Source organism: Eptesicus fuscus, chromosome 1 (genome assembly GCF_027574615.1).
Source record: "Eptesicus fuscus isolate TK198812 chromosome 1, DD_ASM_mEF_20220401, whole genome shotgun sequence".
Taxonomy (NCBI): Eukaryota; Metazoa; Chordata; class Mammalia; order Chiroptera; family Vespertilionidae; genus Eptesicus; species Eptesicus fuscus.
Genome location: NC_072473.1, coordinates 125,564,551 through 125,586,284, shown reverse-complemented (window position 1 = coordinate 125,586,284; position 21,734 = coordinate 125,564,551). Strand labels below are relative to the sequence as shown.

Sequence of the window (21,734 nt, the reverse complement as noted above, 5' to 3'; positions counted from 1 at the left end):
ATTTTATAGTCTAGATTATTTTGATACTAACAGGATCAGCTGACTCTGGACACATCCTGCCATGCTCTGCCAAGCTTTGAAATAAACATCTGGGGAAATTCAGTTTTATATTATCTGTTCCTGCAGCTGCTCAGCTTCTTCTAAGCAAGGGTCAGGAAATAGAACAGGTTTTCTGATTGGTTTTAGATAAAATGTGAAAGAACAGTTCATGTCAAGGACATTGTTGCCAAATATATTTGGCAAGACTTATATATCAAGTCTCAAGGGAAATGCACAAACAAAAACCCCACAAAAGTTAGGAAGGAGTAAAACCTATGAATCCTGGAACATTTTGTCACTTACTGTGCAGATTACCCTGAAACTGAGACAGGCACGTATTTTTGTTCCAGTGAAAAATATTCACTCTAATGGAAAAGTTCTGGCTGGGGAGCTCTGTGGTCCTGGTTAGGCTCATCTCTGAACTGAACCCCACACCTGGCTGCTGCTGATGCTCTTAGGAATGTCTAGTATGTCCCTTTGAATGGAGAGACCTACTCTGAACCTAGGACTAGGCTTTCTGTTTCTCTGTCTCGCAACCTTGTTTCTTCATCCAACTTCTGTGTTTTTTTTCCCTCAGAGGGAGAAACATGTGTTTCTGTCTACTCTTTTTAAAAATATATATTTTTATTGATTTCAGAGAGGAAGGAAGAAGGAAAGAGAGAGATAGAAACATTAATGATGAGTGTCATTGATCTGCACATCCCACACTGGGGATGGAACCCACAACCCAGGCATGTGCCCTGACCAGGAATTGAACCGTGACCTCCTGGTTCATAGGTTAATGCTCAACCACTGAGCCACGCTGGCCGGGCAGTTTTTGTCTACTGTTGATCCTTCTCCCTCTCTGCTTTTCCAAGCTCTTACTCTAGTAAACACTTCCTGTGTGTCTTATATTTTCATGTTAGTCAGAAATATTAAACTGTGCAAGTGCATGTCAAATACCTATCTTTGGATCTGAGTCTTGTTAGAAACCAATGGAAACTTTGGGGAAACTGGGTAGGATAGACTCAGAAGAACCTAGGAGACAAAATGGGAAAAGAGGAAAAGGAACAAAGTGGGGATGAGTTGATAAGTTTGAGTCTCAAAGTGGCCAGGAGATGGGACAAATGGACTGAAGGGAAGAGGGCACACAACGATATCGGCATCAAATAATGTTTAAATAACTAAAAACCATGCAGGTCTATGCCAAGGCTAGTGCCATGGAAATTTTTAGAGGTGGATGAAATTGGAGCACATTTAAATATGAATTAATGTCACTGGTTGTGTTCCCTGGAAGCATATTGTGACACAGAGATGAATGTGCAGGAAGTTGCTTTAGAGTGCTCTGAGGACCAGAACGGGAAAGGAAGGGAAGAGAAGGACAGGGCAGAGGCAGGGGTGGGCAGAGGGAGAAGCTGGGCTGCAGTGCAGGCCGACCTTACAGGGAGCTCTGGCTGGAATGACCCTTCTCAGTTGTCCTAAGTTGGGCCAACGTGGCCAGGCCTTTAGAGTTCCACTAGAAGCCTGATGCACGAAATCTGTGCAAGAGTAGGCCTTCCTTCCCCCAGCTGCCGCCTCTGGCACCTGGGACCCGGGCTTCCCTCACAGCCCCGGCTTCATCCAGAAGGTCATCCGGAAGGACCTCCGGTCTAATTAGCATATTATGCTTTTATTATTATATACTAGGGGCCCAGTGTACGAAATCTGTGCATGGAGGGGTGTTCCTCAGCCCAGCCTGCACCCTCTCCAATCTGGGACCCCTCAGGGGATGTCCGACTACAGGGATTGGGCCTAAACTGGCAGTCAGACATCCCTCTCACAATCCGGGACTGCTGGCTCCTAACTACTTTCCTACCTGCCTGCCTGATCGCCCTTAACCGCTTCTGCCTGCCAGCCTGATGCCCCTAACGGTTCCCCTACTAGCCTGATCACCCCCTCACTGCTCCCCTGCCAGCCTGATCACCCCCTAACTGAGCCTCAGGCCACTGGGCAGCTGCCATTGGCGGCTTGCCTGAGCCTTGGGCTGGCCCTGGGCAACTGGGCAGCCACCATCCCTGGCTTGCCTGAGCCTCAGGCAGCCGCTGTGGCTTTGTCCGGATAGTCGTCCGGAATACGTCTGGTCTAATTAGCATACTACCCTTTTATTAGTATAGATACTGTACTGATTAGTCATTAAGCGCTGGCTATCCTGGGAAGGGGGCATGGCCTTCTGTGGGAAGGGGCGTGGCCTGCCCTGGGAAGGGCCTGTGGGCTGCTTTGGGAAAGAAATGGAGGAGTCTTGGGCTCCTGACCCAGGGCCATCCTCCAGCTGCCCCCTCCCCACTTGTGGATGGGGGTCGAGTTTTTTCCTGGCCACCCCATCCCTGTCTCCACCACAGCCCCCACTCACACCCCCCACATCCTCACCTGAATCAGGGCAGTTTCTCCAGGTCCCAGTGGCCATTGCACTGTGCCTTTAAGGTGGTATGGTTGCCCTTCAGTGTAGCACATTCTTGCCTGCCCCGGTGTGACAACACCTCCCTTGGAGCTCCAGGTCTGGCCTGCTGCTCCTTTGGTACTTATGAGTAGCCCCAGGTGCCCAGGCATCACCTTTTAGCTTCTCATTCAATGAGACTCTTGTGTTCCTGCTGTGGGAACCTTCTAGACTGCCAGGCCCAGAGCTGCAGGGAGGGGCAACACAGAGTCGCTAGGTGGGTCATGGGGAGTGATGGTAAATAGAGCTTTTGTTGCTGCCACTCTTTGGTGCCCTTTTATTGGGGACACAAGCATCTTTGCATGAATGCTTATACAGCACCTTGGAGATTGGCCCTCCATCCTCACAGGGCCTTGTGCAAGCTGCATCTTTAGCTGTGCTTTAAGAGGTCATGCCACTGCTCTGTGTAGAAGCTTCTGGATGGGGGAGCATGTGATAAAGCCAATGAAGACTATGGTCGTGGGTCCACTCCAGCACATCCTTTGCTGTACAGTGGGTCCCCTGGTCTGACATGATGTTATATCAGATCCCACATCAGGGACTCAAACCCGCTGTAAGCCCTCAGTGAGTGGTACTGGCAGGAAAGGCTAAACATGTACCTGGAATGCATGTCTCTTTCAATCAGAATGAAGTGCTATCCCTTCTAGGACGGAAGAAGTCCAATGCAGTCACCTGGCTGGCTGGTCTCCATGATAGGCAGTACCATATTGGGAACTCAGCATTGGTTTCTATTGCTGACAGGTTGGACTCTGGGGGCCTGCACTAGCCAGATCTGCCTTAGTCAGAAGGAATCCAGGCATTTGTGTCCATGTATAAATTCTCTCCCTGCCACCGGAAACACTTAGCACTGGGATGGCTGATGTTAATGGCTAGTAATTTTGTCCACATTATTGTTTTGTGTTTCTTCCATGGTAGAGGCTCTCTGATGGCATTCACATATGAAAGGATCTTTCTGTTTTGTGTCTATTCACTAAATAAGCCTTTCCCAGTGACATTTTTGTCCCTGATATTTCAGTCTTTTCTTTTAAGGCCCCTGCCCAGACAACCAAGCCATTTGCTGTTGTCCATTAGTCTGTATATATTTGAACCTTGGGCCATTTCTCTTTCTTCTTTTTTTTCCTAATATATTTTTTATTGATTTAAAAGAGGATGGGGTAAGGAGAGATAGAAACATCAATGATGAGAGAGAATCATTGATCGGCTGCCTCCTGCACGCCCCCTACTGGAGATGGAGCCTGCAACCCGAGCATGTGCCCTTGACCAGAATCGAACCCGGGACCCTTCAGTCCCCAGGCTGATGCTCTATTCACTGAGTCAAACTGGCTAGGGAAGGCCGTTTCTCTTTCTACCCAAAGTGGGCAATCAACAACAATGGCCAAAGTTGGGCCCCTTGGGGGATTTACAGCCATCAGTTTTTGGCTTGCATCTGCATATCAAGACGTCCCATCTGTAAATACAGCTCAGGCTTTTTCCTCCACTAGTAACTGGTCAGCAGGGATCCCCCATAGAGCCATGGGTGTGATTTAAAGTAAGGTGGCAGTATACCAAGAGTGGACAAGATGTGCCTCTGATAACCTGCTCCTGCAGCATGCTGGTGGCTCTCTAAAAATGCAGGCCCTCATTCCTTCCTCGGTAAATCAACTCCTTTTACTGGAAGAGCTTTCTTATCAGTACTCTAGCCTCTGGCCCTCAGCCAGTACAGAAAGTCATTTGTCACGGCCTTGGGTTGGCAGAGCTGCTCCTGCTACGTGCTTCTCGGGTGGATGCCCAGAAAACCCTGGAATGGAGCGAAATGCAGGGCTCTGTGGGAGGGGAGGGCGCCTAGAGAGGTGAGAATGAACTCAGCCTCACCTTTGCCCCAATCAGTTGGTCTCTGAAAGAGGTCAACTCAAAACAATGCTCAGGCCCGGCTGTCGTGGCTCAGTGGCTGAGCCTACCTATGAACCAGGAGGTCACGGCTCCATCTCCAGTGGGGCAGGGGAGAGGGGGAGCATGTAGGATTCTCTCTCATCATTGATGTTTCTCTCTCTCCTTCTCCCTTCCTCTTGAAATCAATAAAAATATATTTTTAAAAAACCACACCAATGTGCAGGCTCAAGAAGCCTTTTCAGCCAGTCTGCTGCTAGGTCCCTCCAAGGGTGGGAAGGTCTTCCTCTGTGACTGTATGCTGGTCAGTTTCTCCTCGTGCTTCCAATAGTTGACTTTATGTGAGTGAGTGCTCACTGTTAGGCGTAGGCTCACCATTCTAAGGCTCACCCAACCCCTTCTGTTTTCTTAAGAGGCAGTCTCCCTGGTTTCCTCAGCTGATTCTTTCTGCCTTGGTTTCCACATCGACATGTCTGGGGCTCACAGAGCCTCCATCTGTGAGCAGCTGTCTGTCCATCTCTCTCTTTTCCAACATTCCGTGCAGTTATAGTTGGGTGTGACTCCTGGAAACTCACATTGCAGGGTCTGCGATTTGATGGATTTTTATTGTTCACTAGAATAGTTCAAACATGCGTCTCTGGGCCATACCCCTCATCAAAACTCTAGGAGCACAAACTTGGGGACCTACTCAGGTATAACCCTGATGTGAACCTGGATGCATTTTCCCACCTTCACCAGTGTTTCCTGGTTTGGGTGGGTGGAGGGTAACTGTGTGCCTCACAAAAAAGGTCTTATGGCCTCACATCTACCCTTTTTGACAGTTCATTATAGGTATACTAGAGGCCCGGTGCACAAAATTTGTGCAAAGGGCTTGGCCCTCGCAGCCACGGCGGCTTGCCTTGGCCCTTAACCCTTTGCACTCGCTTGCTTTTTTCTCAATTCCTTTATTCTAATGCTAACCGTGTCGAGTCACACTCGACATCCGAGTGCAAAAGGTTAAAGCCCCTGCTTCATCTGGAGGGTTGTCCAGAAGGTCGTTCATCGGTTTAATCTAATTAGCATATTATGCTTTTATTATTATAGATTCACCTCTATTACCTTTTTGCAATATTAGAATCACTATCTAGATTTCTCCTGCTCTTGTATCTTCACTAAATGATGGCTACTCTACTTTGTCGACAGGTTCCTCTAAAAAACATTTTGAAAGCTGGATTACATTGCAAGTGTTCCTATAATTACTAGAGGCCTGGTGCATGAAAATTCATGCACTAGAGGGGGATCCCTCAGCCCGGCCTGCCCCCTCCCACAGTCCAGGAGCCCTCAGGGGCAGGAAGCGACCCAGCAATCAGGGGAAGGCGACGTCCCCATCACACCTCTGCTGCTGCCACTGCTGGCAGTGCAAGCCTTGGCCAGCCCTAGTTACCTGAGCCTTGGACTGCCCTGGGCGGCTGGGCAGCCACCATCTGAGGCTTGCCTGCACCTCAGGCCTGCCATGGGCGGCTGGGAAGCAGACATCCGAGGATTGCCTGTACCTTGGGCCAGCCCTGGGCGGCCAAGGAGACTGGGGGACTCTGGAGGCAGGTGCGCGGAGCAGCCACACCCTCCTGGGGGTGGGCCCGGCCGTGCCGCGTGCCTGCTGCCCCAGCGGGGCTGACAGGACTGGGCACCACCATCTTGTGGCTGTGGGCTTCGCCATCTTTGAGGGCATGACAGTCAATTAGCATATTCCCTCCTTCTTGGCTGTGGGTGCCACCATCTTTGTGAGGGTGTGATGGTCAATTAGCATATTCCCTCTTTATTAGATAGGATAAAAGTACAACTGATTTCTAGGTATTTATTTTGTATCCTGCTTCTTCACTGAATTCATTTCTTAGTTCCAGTAGTTTTTGGTAGAATCTTTAGAGTTGTTTATATGTAGTATCATGTTATCTGCAAATAATGACAGTTTTACTTCTTCTTTTCCAATTTGGATGCCTTTTATTTCTTCTTCTTGGCTGATTGCTATGGCTAGTACTTCCAGTACGATGTCAAGTAAGAGTGGTGAATGCACACATCCATGCCTTGCTCCTGATCTTAAGGGAAACATCTGCAGTTTTTGCCCATGGAGTATGATGTTGGCTGTGATTTTGTTGTATATGGCCTTTATTATGTTGAGGGATGTTCCCTCTATTCCCATTTTGCTGAGACTTTTTATCATAAATTAATGCTGGATTTTATCAAATGTTTTTTCTGCATCTATTGATATGATCATGTGGGGGGTTTTTTTGTCCTTCATTTTGTTTATGTGGTGTAGCATGTTTATTGATTTGCGGATATTGTATCAATCTTGCACCCCCAGAGTAAATCCCACTGGATCATGGTGTGTGATCTTTTTAATGTATTGCTGGATTTGGTTTGCTAATATTTTGTTGAGGATTTTAGCATCTGTGTTCATCAGGGACTTTGGCCTATAATTTTCTTTCTTTGTAGTGTCTTTATCTGGTTTTGGAATTAGGATAATGCTGGCCTCATAAAATAAGCTTGGGAGCCTTCCCTCTTCTTGAATTTTTTGGAATAGATTGACAAGGAATAGATGTTAGTTCTTCTTTGAATGCTTTGGAAAAAAACAAACATGTGAAGCCATCTGGTATAGGACTTTTGTTTGTTGGGAGTTTTTTATTACACCTCTGATTTTACTAGTAGTAATCTGTCTATTCCAATTATCTGATTTTTTTCCTGATTCAGTTTTGGAAAATTGTATGTTTCTAGGAATTTATCCATTTGGTCCAGATAGTTCAATTTGTTGGCATATAGTTGTTCATAATATTTTCTTACAATCCCTTGTATTTATTTGTTGTCAGTTGTTACTTCTACTCTTTCATTTCTAATTTTATTTGTTTGACTCCTGTCTTTTTTAAAATATATTTTTTATTTATTTCAGAGAAGAAGGGAGAGGGAGAGAGAGATAGAAACATCAATGATGAGAATCATTGATCGGCTGCCTCCTGCACGTCCCCTACTGGGGATTGAGACTGCAACCCGGGCATGTGCCTTTGACTGGAATTGAACCCCGGACCCTTCAGTCCACAGGCCAGTGCTCTATCCACTGAGCCAAACCAGCTAAGGCTCCATCTTTTTTTTTTAATGAGTCTGGCTAAAGGTTCGTCAAACTTTATCTTTTGAAAGAACCAGCTCTTGGTTTCATTGATCTTTTGTATTGTTTTTTTTAAAGTCTATTTCATTTATTTTTGCTCCAGTCTTTATTATTTCCTTCCTTCTACTCACTTTGAGCTTTGTTTTTGTTTTTTCAAGTTCCTTTTAGTGTGAAGTTAGATTGTTTATTTGAGATTTTTGTTTGTTTGTTTCTTGAGATAGGCCCATAATACTATGAAATTCTCTCTTAGGACTGCCTTCGCCTTGTCCCAGAGATTTGGGGTTGTTGTTGTGTTTTTATTTTCATTTCCTTCAAGGTACCTTTTGATTTATTCCTTGTACATCACTGATTTTTCACAATTTTTCACAACTTTCACAATTTTATATTGCATTTTCCTTCTCTACCTCAGCATTCCTACTAAAGCCTTTATAAGAAAAAGGAAAAAAAAATCTTACAGGAATGAATGATTCTCTGGTGTGGCTGCTCCTGAAATAAACATTGATATTTTTGTTATTTCAGCAAAAGATTGAGAAAGAAATAAGCAATAAATGTCAGGTACATTGTTATTGATTTCACATCCTGGTAATCCTAGGTATGGTGTGGCTTTTGCTTCAAGCATACTAATATCCACAGTCGGAAGCTGCTCTCCTTTCCCCACCTTATCCTTATTATTGTCATTTGTAACAAGAGTGTGTATGTCTTGCTAGTTAATGTTTGGGGTTCTTTCTTCAGTGGTATCACATACCAAGTGTATCACCATTTATTTGTGTTGTCCTCCTTCCATCACATCTCCCACTTTTCTTACACACACACATATATATATATATATTTTATGGATTTCAGAGACAAAAGGAGAGGGAGAGAAGGATAGAATCATCAATGATGAGAGAGAATCATTGATCACCTGCTTCCTGCAGTGTGTTGTCTTCACACTGGGGATCGAGCCCACAACCCAGGCATGTGCCCTGACCGGGAATTGAACTTTGACCTCCTGATTCATAGGTCGATGCTCAACCACTGAGCCACACCGGCCAGGCATATTTCCTGCTTTTCATAAGCCCTTGAGAGTCAACAAGACATCAGAAACAACACCCACTCCACATCCTATATAATAAAAAGGTAATATGCAAATTGACCATCACACCCTTGCACAAGATGGCCGCCCCCATGTGGTCACAAGATGGCCACCCCTATGTGGTCACAAGATGGCCACCACAAGATGTCCGGCAGGGGAGAGCAGTTGGGGGGGACCAGGCCGGCAGGGGAGGGCAGTTGAGGGGGACCATGCCTGCAGGGGAGGGTAGTTGGGGGCGACCAGGTCTGTAGGGAAGGGTAGTTAAGGGTGACTGGGCCAGCAGGGGAGGGCAGTTGGGGGCGACCGGGCTGGCAGGGAAGCAGTTAGGTGTCAATCAGGTTGGCAGGGGAGTGGTTAGGGGGTGATCAGGCTGGCAGGCAGAAGCAGGTTAGGGGCAATCAGGAAGGCAGGCAGGCGAGCGTTTGGGAGCCAGCAGTCCCGAATTACGAGAGGGATATCTGACTGTGGGATGAGGCCTAAACTGGCAATCGGACATCCCCTGAGAGGTCCCAGATTGGAGAGGGTGCAGGCTGGGCTGAGGGACACCCCCCTCCCCAGTGCACAAATTTCATGCACCAGGCCTCTAGTGTAATTATATATCTTTAAAAACCTCTCTTCTTTCGTATTTATTTCTAGCATGTGTTTTATGATGGCACAGTGGCATGTAGTATCTCTTCATATAAAAGCCTAAGTGACCATTACGACCGGTTGACCCAGCGACCGGTCAACCAGTTGCTATGACATCCACTGACCACCAGAGGGCAGATGCTCAACGCAGGAGCTGCCTCCTAGTGGTCAGTGCACTCCCACAACCAACCTCCCACCACCAGCCAACCTCCCGCCATCCCTCCCCCTGGCTGGCCAGCCCCCATTGGCCCTGATTGGGACTGAGCGAGACGGCCCCTGATGGCCCCGATGGCCCCGATCACTGGCCATGCTGAGGGACCCTACCCGTGCACAAACTCGTGCACCGGGCCTCTAGTATGGTTTATAAGTGAATGACTATACATCTGTAGGGGGAGTGAGTGCTCAGTTTTTTTTTTTGACTGATCAAGGTTTGAAGACCAGGATCTACACGTGAAAAGTTTCTTCCAGGGCAAGAGCCTTGCTTTCTCCACATGAATATTCATTCCCGAAATGTCCATGCCTGTGCCTATAGTCCCTTGATTGTTGAAACAAAACCAGTGGGTAAAATGTGGTGAGAGATAAGAGTTAGATGTCCACCTGGGTCTGGGAGAGGCCACGCGCCCCTGGGTCCGGGTGAGGCCACGCGCCCCTGGGTCCGGGTGAGGCCTTGCGCCCCTGGGTACGGGTGAGGCCATGGGTCCCTGGGTCCGGGTGAGGCCTTGCGCCCCTGGGTACGGGTGAAGCCGGATCCTGGGTCCGGGTGAGGCCGTGTGCCCCTGGATCCGGGTGAGGCTGGGTCCCGGGCCCGGGTGAGGCCACGCGCCCCCTGGGTCTGGGTGAGGCCACGTGCCCCTGAGTCCGGGTGAAGCCATGCCCCTGGGTCCGGCCGAGACCAAACCAGAGGGAGTCGGACCTGCATTACCACCATTTGTCCACCATCCAGAGCTGAGGGGTCAGTGCCGACATGTACACATAAGGAACTGGTAGACATTGATGTTGGGTCTCAAAAGAACTGTTGGTTCAGAAAGAAACTCACTACAGACTGATTCATTTGCCTGTCAGCATAACTGTTGTTGCTCGTCTCACATTCAGTTCTTATAAGTATATCTCTAGTGACACATGATCTCGCTCATCTAGGGGAAATGATGAACAACATAGACTGATGAACAAGAACAGACACAGAAACAAGGAGGCATCGATCGGACTATCGGGCCTCAGAGGGAGGATAAGGGAGGTTGGGGGGAGGGGGGAGAGATCAACCAAAGAACTTGTGTGCATGCATATGAGCCTATCCAACGGTTAAGTTCAACAGGGGGTTGGGGCATCCGTGGGGAGGGGTGTGGGATGGGAATGAGGGGATGAGGACAAATATGTGACACCTTAATCAATAAAGAAATTTTAAAAAAAAAGAGTTAGATGTCCAGAAGCATAATCCAGGAGAGGCTCTCTATGGCATAAAGAAAACTGCAGAAACACTCCCTGGGGTGCAAAACTAATTAGCAAATGAAAACTAGTGCGTGGAAATAATCACCTCAACCACTTGGTATTTCCTACCAATTCATGGGGCCCTTCTTCACTAGGATTCGCATTGGTCCTTTTGACTGCTGGGCCTCAGGAAACAACAACCTAGCTTGTCAGGTAGGGAGAGAGGAAAAGGTTTTGGGAACCAGCCTTCACCTAAAAGAGTTTTATCCTTTAGACATAGGAAATATTTGGGGAACATTTATGTAATTAATTATAAGATTTCTGATTTAGTAGCTGATCCACAAATAAATGGATAATTGGGAGTATCTGACTGGAGACAAGAATGAGCATTTGCTCAGCCGGCGTGGCTCAGTGGTTGAACATCGACCTATGAACCAGGAAGTCACAGTTCGATTCCCCATCAGGGCACATGCTTGGGTTGCAGGCTCCATCCCCAGGGTGGGGTGTGCAGGAGGCAGCCAATCAATGATTCTCTTTCATCATTGGTATTTCTCTCTCTCTCTCACCCTGTCCTTTCTTCTCTGAAAGCAATAAAGATATGTTTTAAGAAATAATTAGTATTAATGGAGATTTGACTCTAAATTACAGCTCCTGGCACCTTTAGGTCTCAATATACATAGTCTTCATTGGAAGGTCATTTTCTGGTATCTTCATGAAGGAAAGTATAATTTTAGGTACATACTGACAAAATTTGAATACAAGGTACTTAGATAAAAGTTATAGTCTGTTTTAGAGATGAAATTGAAGGATGCTGTAGTTATTGCTTTGGCAAATGATTTTTTACCTGATGCACTGTATGGGTATCAATTATATGAGTTTCCATTTTTTTTTCAAATATATTTGTATTGATTTCAGGGAGGAAAGAGAGAGAGAGAGAGAGAGAAGAGAGAGAGAGAGAGAGAGAGAGAGAGAGAAACATGAATGATGAGAATCATTGATCAGCTGCCTCCTGCATGCCCCCCCTACTGGGGATTGAGCCCACAACCTGGGCATGTGCCCTTGACCGGAATTGAACCTGGAACTCTTCAGTCTGCACACCCATGCTCTATCCACTAAGCCAAACCAGCTAGGGCTGATTTATCATTTTTTTAAAAAAAAATTGTATTGATTTCAGAGAGAGAGGGAGAGAGGGAGAGAGAGATAAAAGCATCAATGATGAGATAATCATTTATAGGCTGCCTCCTACACACACACACACACACACACACACACACACACACACACACACCCCACTGGGGATCGAGCCTGCAACCCAGGCATGTGCCCTTGACCAGAATCAAACCCGGGACCCTTCAGGCCGCAGGCTAATGCTCTAATGCTCTAATGAGCCAAACCGGCTAGGGCTATGATTTATCATATAACTTTTTCCTTTTTTCACACAGGTTTCCTCCTGAAGTGCCAAGATCTTTTCCATTCAACACCTCAGTCATATACAAAAAGACTGTCTTTGTAGAGTTCACAGATCACTTTTTCAACACTGCCAAGCCGAGGCCACCATGGATGGGTATGAAAACAGTATTGGTTGTTTATTATAAAACTGGGTATCTACTACCACCTATCGGGGAAACAGACTGGGTGAATATTTTCAATTTTTTCTGCTGGGCCCTCCGCCTCTGCTTTTACTGTAGATATTAGAGGGTCGTGGACCTGCATTTGTTTTATTTTCTCTCTGCCTTCAATCCCTAGATGATCTTGTTCAGTCTCATAGCTTTAAAATATCATCTCTATGTTAATAATCTTAAGTTTATATCTTCAGTTATGACTGCTTGCTTGATACCTTCACTTAGATATCAAATAAGCATGCAACAAGATGTTAAGATGAAACATTTTCTATCTTAGAATTATTGCTAAAAGTTATAGGTGACAAGTATCCCCAAATTCTAAAGAGAGATATCAACCCACCTATTCAGGAATCATTGATTGGCTGCCTCATGCACGCCCCCTACTGGGGATTGAGCCCGCAACCCGGGCATGTACCCTGAATGGAAGTCAACCATGACCTCTTGGTTCATGGGTCAATGCTCGACCATTGGGCCACACCGGCTGGGCTTATTTATTTTTTATGTGCTTAATGTCTCTCAAATGTGATCTCCATCATCTGTCCTATTCACTACAGCTGCCTAGGACAGTCTCTAGAATACACTGTAGTAGGAACGCAGCTACTATTAGTTAAATGAATGAATGCATTGAAGGAATTGGCAGAACTGTGTCCTCAGAACAATCATAAGGTTGAGCTGGTGATAGTAGTTTCTACATTCATTCAACTACCACTTTTTATCAGTAACCACAGGGACATGCTTCTCCACTGTGACTTGGACCATAACTTTCATAACAACAGGTTTTCTGGAGTGCCACCCTCCAACTGACCTTTGGGGTCCATTTCACTCTTGCAGGTCTGCTGGGTCCTACCATTCGGGCTGAGGTTTCTGACACGGTGGTCATTACACTTAAGAACATGGCTTCTCATGCTGTCAGTCTTCATGCTGTTGGTGTTTCCTACTGGAAAGCGTCTGAAGGTGAGTCAAATGTCCTCCTATTGTCCTGTCATCTAGGGGTAGAAGAATCTTACCTAATAAAAGAGATACATGCAAATTAACCATCACTCCGCTATGCCCACAGCCAATCAGAGTGAGTATGCAAATTAACCTAACAAAGATGGAGGTTAATTTGCATATGCAGGCATGGAGCAGTGTGACACCTGCTATGAGGGGAAGGGGGGCAGCAGACGGAGCTACAGGAGCGGTGCTCCAGAAAGAAGCTAGGACTTGCTGGCTCCCGGGTGGGCCAGGAGCAGGGACGTGCTGGCTCCTGGGCAGCTGGGAGTGAAGCCAGGGGAAGGAAGGCCTATTCTTGCACGAATATCGTGCAACGGGCCTCTAGTATTGAGTATAAGGTCATAAAACTAGTGAGTAGTATAGTTAAGAGGCTAACCTAGGCCTATTTTATGAAGTTAAGAACATTGTCATTTTAGTCTGATCCCCCAAATTTTTATTTGGTCCCCTCTTCTCCCATGGGAATCCAAGCCACAGATCCTAAAATTCCCACTTCATCTGCCTTCCTATGCCCAGAAAACTTACTAGAGAGGAATCAAGACTCATGGTATAAAGTCAAAACAGAATTTTCCTTCTCCTTTTTTAGATTCTGACTTTTCAGATATTGTCTCTCCTTCCCCTTACCCCATTTCTAAATATGGATGCCACCAGGGATGAGAGACAACTAGCAGAAGCACAAGCTGACCTCGTTAAAACAAACAAACTGTTTGGCCATGGTCCCCACTTCAACAATCTTCTTCTTAATTTCACAACGCAGGAAGGGAGTGACGAGGGTGCCACAATTGACTAGGATATTGTCCAGATAGATAGATCAAGAAGATTCAAGAAAATCCTTAATAAATTATTGGAGCACATGCTCCATGTTGTACAGCCTAACTGTGCTTATATGTTGACCAGTTTCTCATTCTGAAATTGGAAGACCTTAATTTTCTGGGTTGCACTCATGAGGCCAGGGCTGACCTGGATTGGGGGAAGGAGATAGGACGGGGCAGGTGGTATAGAGGAAAAATCATTCCAAGCTCTGGCTAGAGCTGGGCTGGCTATTTCCATGAGGCTTATCTACTTGGGAGCATTTAAAATAATCTAGGGGCATTTTAGGGAGTCCAGGGTTCTCACAATTGTGCAGCATATAGCACTTGTACCCTAAGCCAGGTGAGGTTTGGGAAAATAGATTATCTAATTTCTCACACGGGCATCTACAGTGGTTCTGCGCAGGAACAACACAGTCAGGTGATGGCCTAATGCCCATGTGATTTATAATCCCATCATGAGCCTTTATATTTTTACTAGAGGCCCGGTGCATGACATTCTTGCACTGGGGAGGGGGGTCCCCTCAGCCTGGCCTGTGCCCTCTTGCAGTCCGGGACCCCTTGGGGGATGTCTGCCTGCAGGCCGACATCCCCCCAAGGGGTCCTTAGTGCTGCCGCAGAGGCAGGAGAGGCTCCCCGCCACTACTGCTGTGCTCGCCAGCCGTGAACCTGGTTTCTGCCTGAGCGACGCTCCCCCTGTGGGAGCACACTGACCACCAGGGGACAGCTCCTGTATTGAGCGTCTGCCCCCTGGTGGTCAGTGTGCATCATAGTGACCGGTCATTCCACCATTCGGTCGATTTGCATATTAGGTTTTTATTATATAGGATGTTATAATCAAGAAGCACCTGACCTTCTTATACTAGTCTGGGGGGAGCCCCGGTTGTCAAGTAAATTTGTGATGATGTTGAATATCATTCTATGAGTTTGTTGACTTTTCTCATATCCTTTTGTAAAGTATCTGATCTAGTGTTTAAGTGTTTATCCTGCTGAAAACAAATGAGTTGTTTATTATTTTCTTATCGACTTGTGGAGGTACTTAATATTCAAAATATAAATCCAATGACATATAAATATTTGCATGTCTTCTAGTCTGTGGGTTGAATTTTTACTATCTTAATTTTATTTTCATAAACACATGTTCTTAAAAGTTAATGAAGCATGGAAATTCAACAGTTAATGAAACACAAAAATTTATCACATTTTTCTTTTATTTTAGAGCTTTGTGTTTTGTTTATTAAGACATTTGCCTATCCCAAAGTCATGAAGGTTGTCTTCTATGCTTTCCTCTAGAAGTTTTATTATTTTACCCTTCACGTATAGGTCTGTGATCCATCTCAAATTGCTTTTTGTGTGTAGCTACCTCATAGCATTTTTAAATAGCTTTATTGAGGTACAAATTAGATACCACAAAATTCACCCATTTAAGGTAATTAGATGACTTTTAGTAAATTTAGACAGTTGTGCAGTCATCAACACAATCCAGCTTTAGGACACTTAAAGAGGTTCTCTCTTTCAAGTTCAAGCCCCATTCCCAACCCCAGTCCCAGACAACCACTGATATGTTTTGTATCTCTATGGCTTTGCTTGCCTGTCATTTTTTTTATTGATTTCAGAAAGGAGGGGAGAGGAAGAGAGAGATAGAAACATCAATGATGAGAGAGAATCACTGGCCAGCTGCCTCCTGCATGTTCCACACTGAGGATGGAGCCTACAACCCAGGCACGTGCCCTGACCGGGAATCAAACCGTGACTGCCTGGTTCATAGGTCGATGCTCAACAACTGAGCCATGCTTGCTGAGCTATAGCTGCTGCTTATTAGTCTTTCAAATAAAGATGCAGAAAGGCTGTTGCTTGTGTAGAATCTACTGGTGACAATAAACTTGATATGTTTCCCTGAGTGGACAAAGGGCCTAAAAATGACAATTTTATGCATTCTTGCTTTAGGTGCTGAATATGAGGATCAGACCAGCCAAAGGGAGAAGGAAGATGATAAAGTCATTCCTGGTGAAAGTCATACCTATGTCTGGGAGGTCCTGAAGGAGAATGGTCCAATGGCCTCTGACCCACCATGTCTCACCTACTCCTATTTTTCTCATGTGGACCTGGTGAAAGACCTGAATTCAGGTCTCATTGGAACCCTCCTGGTTTGTAGAGAAGGTAAGTGTAAGGAAAGGTAGGATTGAGAGGAAATAAGCAGAGAAATACAAACATCTGGGTCTATCCATAAAAGATAACATTTATGCCCTAACCGGTTTGGCTCAGTGGCTAGAGCGTCGGCCTGCGGACTGAAAGGTCCCAGGTTCGATTCCAGTCAAGGGCATGTACCTTGGTTGCGGGCCCATCCCCAGTAGGAGGTGTGCAGGAGGCAGCTGATCGATGTTTCTCTCTCATCAATGTTTCTCACTCTCTATTATCAATAAAATATATTTTAAAAAAAGAAAAAAAAAGATAACATTTATGTTCTTTACTCTGAAAGAGGTTCCTTTCCCCTAACATCATGCCCAGGTAAAGGAACGTAATCTAGTTTCCTAGAAGAACAGGTGTTCATCCTATGTTGCCACAATGCACTTTTTGTTTTGTTTTTTTTGTTAATCCTCACCTGAGGGTATTTTTTCCATTGATTTTTCGAGAGAGTGGAAGGCACGGGGAGAGACGGAGAGAGAAACAATAATATGAGAGAGACACATCAATTGGTTGCCTCCTGCACATGCCCTGACAGGGGCCAGGGATCAAGCCTGCAGCCGAGGTACATGTCCTTGACCGGAATCAAACCCAGGACCCTTCATTCCATAGGCCGATGCTCTATCCACTGAGCCAAATCAGCTAGGGCCACTACTTGATAATTTTAAAAATAAAATAATTAAAGTGTTTTCAGATAAATTTGCTTGTATTTTAAATTTGTCTAGGTGAGTTACTTTCTTTGTCCAACTTTTACTTTCCAAGCATCCAGGGTACAAGAGAGACAAAAGGGGAATATCATAAGCAAAAATCTTCCTACTCAGAATAAGGCTTCAAAGAAAACTTTCCCCCCAAATGAAGAAATGCTAAGAAAGACAACCAACAAATTCAACCATTAACGCATGAAGCAAGCTCATTTTTAGCATTAACAATTTTAAATATTGGTGTACATGGTGTTCATTTAAAGTGTAACTGAGCCCTAGCTGGCTTGGCTCAGAGGATAGAGCGTTGGCCTGTGGACTGAAGGGTCCTGGGTTCGATTCCGGCCAAGGGCACATGCCCAGGTTGCGGGCTCGGTCCCCAGTGGGGGGGCGTGCAGGAGGCAGCCTGATCGATGATTCTCTCTCATCATTGATGTTTCTGGCTCTCTATCCCTCTCTCTTCCTCTCTGAAATCAATAAAAACATATAAAAAAAATAAAAGTTCAATTTAAAAAATAAATAAATAAAGTGTAACTGAGGTGTTTAATATAGACAGTTGTTATTTTGCTCACAACTTTTTTGTTTATTTACAACTGCAGAAGTAAAAATGTTAAACATAATAGAAATTCTCTATATTAATTGCTTATAGGCACATTTTGTAATTTTTCTTTTTCTCTTATATTTGCTCTGAACACGTGTATATACTATATAAAATATGATTACATGGGCTTGTATTTTATATATCTTTTTAAAAATATATATATTTTAAATCTTTATTGTTGAGATTATTACAGATGTCCCTCTTTTTCCCCCCATTGCCTCCCTCTACACGGTTCCCGCCCCGTCCCAGGCCTTCACCACCCTATTGTCTGTGTCCAGAGGTAATGCATATATGCATTTAAGTTCTTTGGTTAATCTCTCTCCACCTCACATTGGGGATGGAGCCTGCAACCCGGGGGCACGTGCCCTAACCGGGAATCGAACCACAACCTCTTGGTTCATAGGTCAATGCTCAACCACTGACCCATGCTGGCTGGGCTAGTAATTCATTTTTATTACATTTTACAAAAGTTGTGGTCTGAAACAAATGTGAAATTTGGGGGGAAAAAAGGTTCTTTACCCCAAATAGTTGTTTGTTTGTTTTTAAATATGGAACGCTTCACGACTTTGCATGTCATCCTTGCGCAGGGGCCATGCTAATCTTCTCTGTATCATTCCAATTTTAGTATATGTGCTGCCGAAGCGAGCACCCAAATAGTTCTAGAAGCATTGGTATAGGAGACATCACACCAAAGAAATGATGTTATGGTAAAGTTAACAAGAGGCAAAGGACTACATCTGTGCTACTCTCAGGCTGTTGATGAAGTAATGTCTCCTCCTAGTGTCAAATTGCTGGGAAAGGATTTTCAATAGACAATGAATGCCTTTGCTTCTTTTGCAGGGAGTCTGGCCAAAGAAAGGACACACGAATTTGTACTACTTTTTGCTGTATTTGATGAAGGTTAGTGAGCTGCACTCTGAATTTTGAACTCCTGAAAGAAAGCAAATACATTAATTTATTCTGGTACTTGAGATGAGAGCTGCTATTGTCCAGAGGAAGTGACTCTAGAAAGATCATAAATTACTTTACTGTTCAGAAATGAAGGAGGTGGAAATGACAGTGAATCCCCACCCCTAAATGCACCCTTGGTTTCATTGGCAGCTGAGGTAAGAAGATACAGGAGCTGGGTCACAGGTTAGCCTAATCCCTCTCATTAAATCCACAAACAAGGACTTTTTGCTTAAGAAAATTTTAGTAAAAATTGTACATTGTATATATTTAAGGTGATGATTTTACATACATATATACAGTCAAGTTAATTAACATCCATCTCCTCACAGTGACCATTTGTGTGTGACAAGTGTACGTGAAATCTACTCTCTTAGCGTATTCCCAGTGTTCAGCACACTCATAGTAACTATGATTATTACGCCTGTACTTTATATCCCCAGAACTTATTCATTTTAAAACTGAAAGTTTGTACCCTTGACTAATATAGCCCCATTTCCCCACCCCAGCTCTTGGAAACCACCATTCTACTCTCTGCTTCATTGAATATACCTTCTTTTATCTTCACCTCTTAACTTTTATTTATTTACTTACTTATTTCTTTATTTTTATTGATTTCAGAGAGGAAGGGAGGGAGAGATATAGAAACATGAACAATGAGAGAGAATCATTGATCAGCCGCCTCCTGCACCCCGGGCATGTCCCCTGACTGGAAATCAATGTTCTCTCTCATCATTGATGTTTCTATCTCTCTCTCCCTCTCCTTCCTTTCTGAAATCAATAAAAATATATTTTTTAAAAAAAAAGAAAAAATGCTTAAGGTGTGAGCAGTCTTTGCCCCATGGGAGAGAGGGAAGAAGAAAAGGAGGGTCAGTCATGAGACAGACACTCAGTTGGTCCTACATTTGCATCCTTTCTCATCAGGAAAAAGTTGGCATTCAGAAACATATGAGTCCTCCACACAGGCTACGGATCCTGCATCTGTTCGGCCCCGGACTGAAATGCACACAATCAATGGCTATGTAAACCGGTCTCTTCCAGGTATGTACACACTCGCTGAAGAATCCCCAGATTCATCCTAGCTGGTTTGGCTCAGTGAATAGAGTGTTGGCCTGCAGATTGAAGGGTCCTGGGTTCGATTCCAGCCAAGGGCATATGCCCAGGTTGGAGGCTTGATCCCCAGTAGGGGTTGTGCAGAAGGCAGCCGATCAATGATTCTCTCTCATCATTGATGTTTCTACCTCTCCCACTCCCTTCCTCTCTGAAATCATATATATATATATATATTTTAAAGATTCAACAAGATCCTGCATTAATAAAGTAATAATAGGATTCTATGAAGAAATAATCAAAACATGAATATGCTCACAAAATTAGGACTACAATGGCCAAAATAGAAAATAGGTCGAATAGATAAAAATCTCTCAGAAAGTAAAACCAAAAAAGAGATTAAGAATATGTTTAAATATGGATTTTAAAAAATTAAAGGAATGTGTTAAGAATAAAAAGATTTGAGTCTTTGTATTAAAATTTCACATCAGGATAAATAAATAAAAAAGGTCCCAACACAAAATTATTATTGTGGAATTGCGAGAACACAGAGACCTGGGAGAAACAGTCACATACAAAGACATGAGAATTAGATTGGCAATATAATGAAGCAGTACTTTATTTTTTTTTTTTTTTTTTTTTTTTTTTTAATTTCTTTATTGATTAAGGTGTCACATATTTGTCCTCATCCCCCCATTCCCATCCCACCCCTCTCCCCACCCATGCCCCAATCCCCTGTTGAACTTAACCGTTGGATAGGCTTATATGCATGCATACAGGTCCTTTGGTTGAACTCTCCCCCTCCCCCCACCCTCCCCCTACCCTCCCCTATCCTCCCTCTGAGGCCCGATAGTCCGATCGATGCCTCCTTGCTTCTGGTTCTGTTCTTGTTCCTCAGTCTATGTTGTTCATCATTTCTCCTAGATGAGCGAGATCATATGTCACTAGATATATACTAATAAGCACTGAATGTGAGACGAGCAATAATAGTTATGCTGACAGGCAAATGAATCAGTCTGTAGCGAGCTTCCCCCTGGACCAACAGTTCTTTTGAGACTCAATTTCAATGTCCAGTAGTTCCTTATGTGTACATGTCAGCACTGACCCCCCAGCTCTGGATGGTGGACAAATGGCGGTAACGGAGGTCCGACTCCCTCTGGTTTGGTCTCGGCCGAACCCAGGGGCACGGCGTCACCCGGACTAAGGGGCACGTGGCCTCACCCATACCCAAGGGGCGCGTGGTCTCACCTGGGCCTGGGACCCAGCCTCACCCGGATGGATCCAGGGGCACACGGCCTCACCCGGACCCAGGCTCTGGCTTCACCCGGACCCAGGGACACTTGGCCTCTCCCAGACCCAGGGCCACTTGGGCTCACCTGGGCCTAGGTGCACGAGGCCTCATCTGGATCCAGGGACACAGGGTCGCACCCGGACCCAGGGACGCTTGGCCTCTCCCAGACCCAGGGCCACTTGGGCTCACCCGGACCTAGGTGCACGAGGCCTCATCTGGATCCAGGGACACATGGTCGCACCCGGACCCAGGGACGCTTGGCCTCTCCCAGACCCAGGGCCACTTGGGCTCACCCGGGCCTAGGTGCACAAGGCCTCACCCGGATCCAGGGACACATGGTCTCACCCGGACACAGGGACGCTTGGCCTCTCCCAGACCCAGGGCCACTTGGGCTCACCCGGGCCTAGGTGCACGAGGCCTCATCCGGATCCAGGGACACATGGTCGCACCCGGACCCAGGGACGCTTGTCCTCTACCAGACCCAGGGCCACTTGGGCTCACCCGGGCCTAGGTGCACGAGGCCTCATCTGGATCTAGGAACACATGGTCTCACCCGGACCCAGGGACGCTTGGCCTCTCCCAGACCCAGGGCCACTTGGGCTCACCCGGACCTAGGTGCACGAGGCCTCATCTGGATCCAGGGACACATGGTCGCACCCGGACCCAGGGACGCTTGGCCTCTCCCAGACCCAGGGCCACTTGGGCTCACCCGGACCTAGGTGCACGAGGCCTCATCTGGATCCAGGGACACATGGTCGCACCCGGACCCAGGGACGCTTGGCCTCTCCCAGACCCAGGGCCACTTGGGCTCACCCGGGCCTAGGTGCACGAGGCCTCACCCGGATCCAGGGACACATGGTCTCACCCGGACACAGGGACGCTTGGCCTCTCCCAGACCCAGGGCCACTTGGGCTCACCCGGACC

At 45.9% G+C, this 21,734-nt stretch overlaps 1 protein-coding gene and 1 non-coding gene across 4 annotated transcripts in view; one reads left to right on the top strand and one right to left on the bottom strand.

The window, feature by feature from the left end:
* The window catches only part of F8 (coagulation factor VIII), an 86,139-nt gene that overhangs the window by 5,552 nt on the left and 58,853 nt on the right, over window positions 1-21,734 (top strand). For all 3 annotated transcript variants that reach the window (XM_028136431.2, XM_054713568.1, XM_054713574.1), the window contains exons 2-6: window positions 12,060-12,181; window positions 13,071-13,193; window positions 15,986-16,198; window positions 18,362-18,421; window positions 19,394-19,510. In XM_028136431.2, the coding sequence (XP_027992232.2) occupies window positions 12,060-12,181; window positions 13,071-13,193; window positions 15,986-16,198; window positions 18,362-18,421; window positions 19,394-19,510 (635 nt within the window). The remainder of the gene's footprint in view (window positions 1-12,059; window positions 12,182-13,070; window positions 13,194-15,985; window positions 16,199-18,361; window positions 18,422-19,393; window positions 19,511-21,734) is intronic.
* LOC114229011 (U6 spliceosomal RNA) lies at window positions 18,064-18,170 on the bottom strand. The gene has a single exon (XR_003615107.2). It is a non-coding gene; the product is annotated as a U6 spliceosomal RNA (small nuclear RNA).